The 6000-nt window shown below is 40.7% G+C and overlaps 1 protein-coding gene across 6 annotated transcripts in view; it reads left to right on the top strand.

Annotated features, from left to right (window-relative positions):
• Positions 1–511: 511 nt before the first annotated feature.
• meis2a (Meis homeobox 2a) overlaps positions 512–6000 on the top strand; it is a 78364-nt gene continuing 72875 nt past the window's right edge. The window contains exons 1-7 of one of the 6 annotated variants that reach the window (XM_085143434.1): positions 512–611; positions 1143–1990; positions 2494–2720; positions 4289–4430; positions 4711–4761; positions 5161–5211; positions 5726–5875. In XM_085143434.1, the coding sequence (XP_084999560.1) occupies positions 1979–1990; positions 2494–2720; positions 4289–4430; positions 4711–4761; positions 5161–5211; positions 5726–5875 (633 nt within the window). In that variant the 5' untranslated portion in view covers positions 512–611; positions 1143–1978. Of the gene's footprint in view, positions 612–677; positions 842–1142; positions 1991–2493; positions 2721–4288; positions 4431–4710; positions 4762–5160; positions 5212–5725; positions 5876–6000 lie in introns of those variants that run through there. The other 5 variants (XM_085143435.1, XM_085143433.1, XM_085143436.1 and 2 more) reach the window with 5 other exon arrangements.

The following is a 6000-nucleotide window of genomic DNA, read 5'->3' as shown; positions in this document are numbered from 1 at the left end:
CAGAGTGTGAGAGAGACTTGGAGACGGTGAATGCCTTGGCTCTCTGCGCACTGCTCTGCTGCTCCTTCCCGGGGTATTGCACGTTGAAATGTCCACACAGCCGTTTGTCAAAGCCTGCAGTCCTACACTTCCCACCCCCCTTTATGCCAACAAACATAACTGTTGTCACGCTTTCATGTATTAAATCTTTTTCATTTTTTTTAAAAACCCTTCTATTTCTGTAATCGACCCTGAACAGCTCTGCTTTGTATTTTGTTTGTTGGGAGAGTTTTTTGACCCTCCAGCAGTAGCCACAGCCTATCTCCCTGAGCGTGTGTCTACCTTAATCCTAACCTGTGAATAATTAATTCCCACCATCAAAAAATGTCACGGAGCAATAAATGGAGCCTTTATGTGAGAACCTATCAATACAGCCATGATGCCATATTAGCACTGATGGAGGTAAATATTAAAGGGGATAGATGGCCTGCTTCTGTTTTGAGCGTAAAAGTGCTCAGGCTCCAAAGAGGGCTTCACTGCAATCGATGGCCGGAGCGTTGCTCCTCCTCTAAACTTCAATCTCCTCACATGATTGATGATCTCGGGGAGCTTTGATAATTGACTACTCTGAGGTAAGGAACGAGTTTCTATCAAGAGACGGGATTGGACGAAAGAAACACACAAAATTACTTTCTCCACAAAAGCTTTTTTTCCGCTTGGAAAAGTTCATTCTGGGCTTAGAGGGGTGCTGCGCGCCGTTTAATTGCTAAAAAGACCAGAGCAATAATTAGCAGTGAGATTAGGAGGTATTACTGAGATACTGAGTATGCACACCGGCTTATAACCACAAAACAGAAAACAAGTAAGCGTCATGCTCATATATTAAAGTCAGCATTCATAAGATCTCGTTGTAATAGCTTTCTATCAATGAAAATAAAGACGTAAAATATTTATTTTGCCGTGCGTAAAAGTTTGGACTCGTAGTGCGCAATTCTGCTCTAAATGTAGCATTTTATTGTTGTTATTATTACTTTCATAATTCATACAGATACATTCAGTCGGTGTTATGTTTAGTTCAGCTCGGAGCATTTGTAGCCGAAGTGTTTAAAAGTGCCCGCTCTGGTAAACCTCTCTCATTCAACCTTTTTCTGCTGTTTCTTTAGGACGCTTATCGGCGAAGAAGAATTGGGTGGGAGTTGGAGCTGTTCTGCGTTGGCTTTTTACCCCCAGTGTGGAGTTGAAGTCGTCCCTGTGCCTCGCATATACTCTGCATATCACAAGATTTGGTCTCTCCTCTCTCTTTTCTGGAGCTGCTGTAGGACTGGCTATGGCCACCACTACTTCCGGGATCCGTCATTTCATTCGCCCACCGCTCAGCGCTGCGAACTGACTCTGTTTCTATAAGCAAGCTAGCAGCCAACCTGCCAACACTCGCTGACACTCACTCATCTCAGTCTCGCCAGATAGACGAAATACCTACGGGGGAAAGAAAGGAGAGATCTGAATCGCAATCTCTTAATTTCGACTGCTTTTTTCTTTTTTTCTTCTTTTTTTACAGTGATAATAAAACAAGATAGCGATCTGGAGGCATTAAAGGAGACGCGGACTTGCGGGATGAAAACGGACTAAAAAGATTCGTCCTTCTCTTGAACATCATCACCAACCGTCATTCATTCATTACCTTGACAACCTCTGGCTTTGATTGACAGCTGGAGTGGCAAAAAGCCATGAGACACGACAGTTTAGTTACATGCAGGTTGTTGATGGGCCGATTGTAACCTTCACTTTGGCGCATTTTTTATTTTTTTTTTCCAGGAAAGAGGGTAAACAAGAAAAATTGCAAAACTCCCTGATGCTACGCTTTCAACTGAACCACACTGGCGAATAGGAGAGTTCGCAAAGTTGGTTGAAAAAGGAATCTTGCCACTAAATCACTTTCTAACCGGGACTGGGATATTAAATATACGACAGATTCAGGAGTTTATTGGAGCGCAGCCTGATGGCGCAAAGGGTAGGTTTTTTAAATCTGCTACACTTACCTGTTCAAATCCACTGTAGGGAGGCCCTCGTATCGCTAACCTCTTGTCGGGTGGTGGCAAATTTACAAAGTATTCCCATCAAAGCAGTTATATTTGACATTTTTGCAGCGCTCTCACTCTTCGAGCAAAGTGACAGCCTCTACTTTTACCGACAGCCTCCACGACAGCCGTGGAGCAGTTTCACAGAGGACTCCAAACTAATTCGATCTATTCGCCCACCAAACTCTGTTCCGCGGAGCTCCTAACTTATTATGTTTTTGGTAATGACACACCGAGTAGCAGATATAATATATCACACTTTTCTGCCCTGGCTGCAGCGTAATTTTCCACTGCAAACGCTTTTTTTTTTTTTAAACTTTCTTCTTTGAGTTTGTTCAGAATGACACGGCATGCTTTACTTTATACAATTGTTAAGAAAAGAAAAAGTAGCTTAACCGGAAAGTCGGCTGACTTTTGTTCTAATTTTAATTCCTAGTACGATGAGCTGGCCCATTATGGTGGGATGGACGGAGTCCCGGCGTCGATGTACGGGGACCCGCATGCTCCCCGGCCGCTTCCCCAGGTCCACCACCTGAACCATGGACCGCCGCTGCACGCCAGCCAGCACTACGGAGCCCACGCTCCTCATCCGAACGTTATGCCCACCAGCATGGGCTCCGCTGTCAACGACGCTTTAAAGAGGGATAAAGATCAAATTTATGGGTAAGGTTTACACACGGATCTAATACGCGCTCACGCACCTTTCCCCCCCTCAACTTTGCAGCTTTTCTTTAAGTTTGCTTTGTTGGAGTTTCTCTCCCACTACCAAATTTAAATAGTGTTTTGTGCAGGTTTGACCGCAATTTTGGACCTCTATTGTTGGTTAGGGGAGTTTTGTTGATGTGTAATTTTACACTCATTGTACAAGGCATCGAGCAGCCTGCAGTAAGTAAGAGTATGAGCCTTAAGCTTGAAATACAAGCTGTAGAATAACATGGAAGCTCGCTGTTCATAGTCCAACCTCCAAATACAGAGACTGCAAAGAATTATGATAAAAAATATTTTTAACATCATTGCCATTGTACCATAGTGCAAAGTGTGCCTTGTAATATCGCTGCACACTAATATTCCTCCATCGTAAACACAGGCTATACTTATTAAAACGTTCTTGTTCCTGCATGCAAATATATTGTAAAGGGTTTCAGAAATAGTTTGCAGTGACACACACACATACATACACACACATACACAGCCAGCGCGTTACAACACATTAAATGTCTTTATAATTTTATCACATTAATCTACAATAATGTAAGAACTGGCAGGCTACTTAAAAAAATGATTACAGATAATGCTCACTAATACGTACACAGTAAGTGCTATAATCCCGATATAATCTGGGATGTGGTGTAGAGTAAATCTAGCTCATCATTTCTATTTTTCTTGCGTTTTCATATGGGAAATTGACTCTATTCTCTTTAATACCTAAATATATACTTATCACAATTAATTAAAAAGCCAGTGTCAGGTTTATTCAGTTATCGCTGGTGATAGAAATAAGGAGTTTGCTGAAATTATAATCCGCATTTTAAAATGATTTGGGCGATTGCCTCAAGATGTTGGATGACTGTAACTGGAAGATAGAGTTTACACATTTCACCTCTGTGAAACGATGAAGATGTAGGCTTGTGTTAAAACAGCAGTAATAATAATATTAGAGTCTTCGGTGACGACGTCTTAAGTGTAACTCTGTGTTTTTGTTTTTATCCCTGGCGACCGTATAATTTCTTAAAATTCCACTGAAATCTGTCGACAGTCAGCTTTGTGTTTTGTTTGAAGTTTTGTTCACTTCTCAGTCTTTTGTCTTTCGCACTGCAAGAAATGTCTGTCTCGAGTCGATTAATAACATATGAGACCTCAATTGCTAAAAGAAAATGTACCAAACGGGGTTGTCCACATGCATGTGTTACTAGAAAACTACTAAGAAGACTTTTCTAAAATCAGACACACTGTTTTAATTGTCGCCGTCCATTTTTAACATATTTTAAGATATGTTTTGATAGTAGAGTAATAAAAAAAACAAAGAAACAACTAGACAGCGGGATACAAGTAAAAAAAAAATAATCTAGATAAAATATTTGTTTTAATTATGAGTATTGTTATTATTAGTTGCAGTAAGAATTTGAAGAGCAGGGAGCCGACTAATACGCAGGTAGACTGGACATTTTTTACAGTGGGCATTGTAGAGCCGGTGTGCTGTTTGTACTCAGGCCGTGTTTCCCCTCTTGCAGTCACCCTTTATTTCCACTCCTCGCACTGGTTTTTGAGAAGTGCGAGTTGGCGACGTGTACTCCGAGGGAGCCCGGCGTAGCAGGCGGCGATGTCTGCTCTTCAGACTCCTTCAATGAGGACATTGCAGTCTTTGCCAAACAGGTCAATTTTGCAGTTTAAAAAATATTTTTGGATGGTGTGTCTGCGTCACGGCAAATAGTTTTCCGCTTGCTTTATTTTCTTTTTACAATAAAAAGTTCCCTTTTTAATGATTTGTGACTGTTGTTAATTACAGAATTTTCACTTAAAACACACAAGTTTTTGCTTCTTTTTTTTTTTTTGGCTTTTTGTTGTTGTTTTTTTTAATTTAAAGTTGTAGCTGTGGGCCACATTCCACACATTTCATGCTAAACTAACTTTGACATTTGGTGTATTGTTTTAGGTCCGAGCAGAAAAACCTTTATTTTCATCAAATCCAGAGTTGGACAATTTGGTAAGCGCACTTCTTTGTCTCCCAGTTCCAGTTCCCTCCGTCGGTATACTGAAATGTCCACAGCTCGAAGTAAATATGTGAACATATGATTTAGACTTCCGCACTGATGTCAGATCAGTTTAGAATTGAGGCTGTGTGACCACATTTGCCGCTGTCATTGTTCAATCTTCCCATCTAACTTACCCAGCTGACCACTGTGTAATCACATATTAGAAGTGTAAGAAGTTAAAAAATATATAATATATGCATGCTCTCGCTGACTGTCGTGCACTCATAACTGGAAGGTTTTATTTTATGACACAACAGCCCGTTCTCACTCCCGAGGAGAAAAATGTACATATACATTAATCTTGTCAGTTTTGTAATTTTAATTGTTATTTTTGCTCTTTTTCCCCTCAGATGATACAAGCCATACAAGTATTACGGTTTCACCTCTTGGAATTAGAAAAGGTAAATTTTTTATATATCTTTACACTCTCTAAACTTCACCTGCCACACGCACAATATGACTGCAGTGTAAGCGATATCAGTATATGTGCTCCAGAGGTAATCACTGCTGTACATATATCACGGATATGAAAAAGAACAAGAAAATAAATGCACCGAGAGACGTTCTGAGGATGCTCATTTTCATAAAATATGCTGCTTTATTTAGCCAACTATCGATGCAGATGAAGTGGATATTGATAAAATATGTTAGAACCTCTTTGCCCACGTTGCTGATTGTTATTGATCTGCAGATTTGGTTTCAGCTACTCATTATTTCGCCAGCTTACGGCGTGCTGTTTATTATTATTTTTTTCGTCGTTCAACTTGTTGCTCCGGCCTCAGGAGAATAATAAGCTCTGCAACAATTTCACTATTGTTTCCTCGCCGCCGATAATGCCTCTTAATTGAAGTTATTCTTGGACCTGGCTGAAGCGTTTCCCCATCCTGAGAAAAGGTGTTTTGTTCCCCTTTCTAGGTGCACGAGCTCTGCGACAATTTTTGCCACCGGTACATCAGTTGTTTGAAAGGAAAAATGCCAATAGATCTAGTTATTGACGAACGGGATGGCAGCTCAAAATCAGATCACGAAGAACTTTCGGGATCATCGACCAATCTTGCAGATCACGTGAGTAGCACGAGCTTTTTTGTATTCGTAATTTGTTATGTGCTGTTTTTGTCTGTCTGCATGCGCATCTGCTGCTGATAAAGACCAGGGACGCATGAGCCCTTAGTTTTCAGCAAACAATGCAT

The sequence above is a fragment of the Neolamprologus multifasciatus genome, chromosome 19 (assembly GCF_963576455.1).
Source record: "Neolamprologus multifasciatus chromosome 19, fNeoMul1.2, whole genome shotgun sequence".
NCBI lineage: Eukaryota > Metazoa > Chordata > Actinopteri > Cichliformes > Cichlidae > Neolamprologus > Neolamprologus multifasciatus.
The sequence above is the reverse complement of the archived record's forward strand: the minus strand, read 5'-3'. Positions and strand labels throughout refer to the sequence as shown.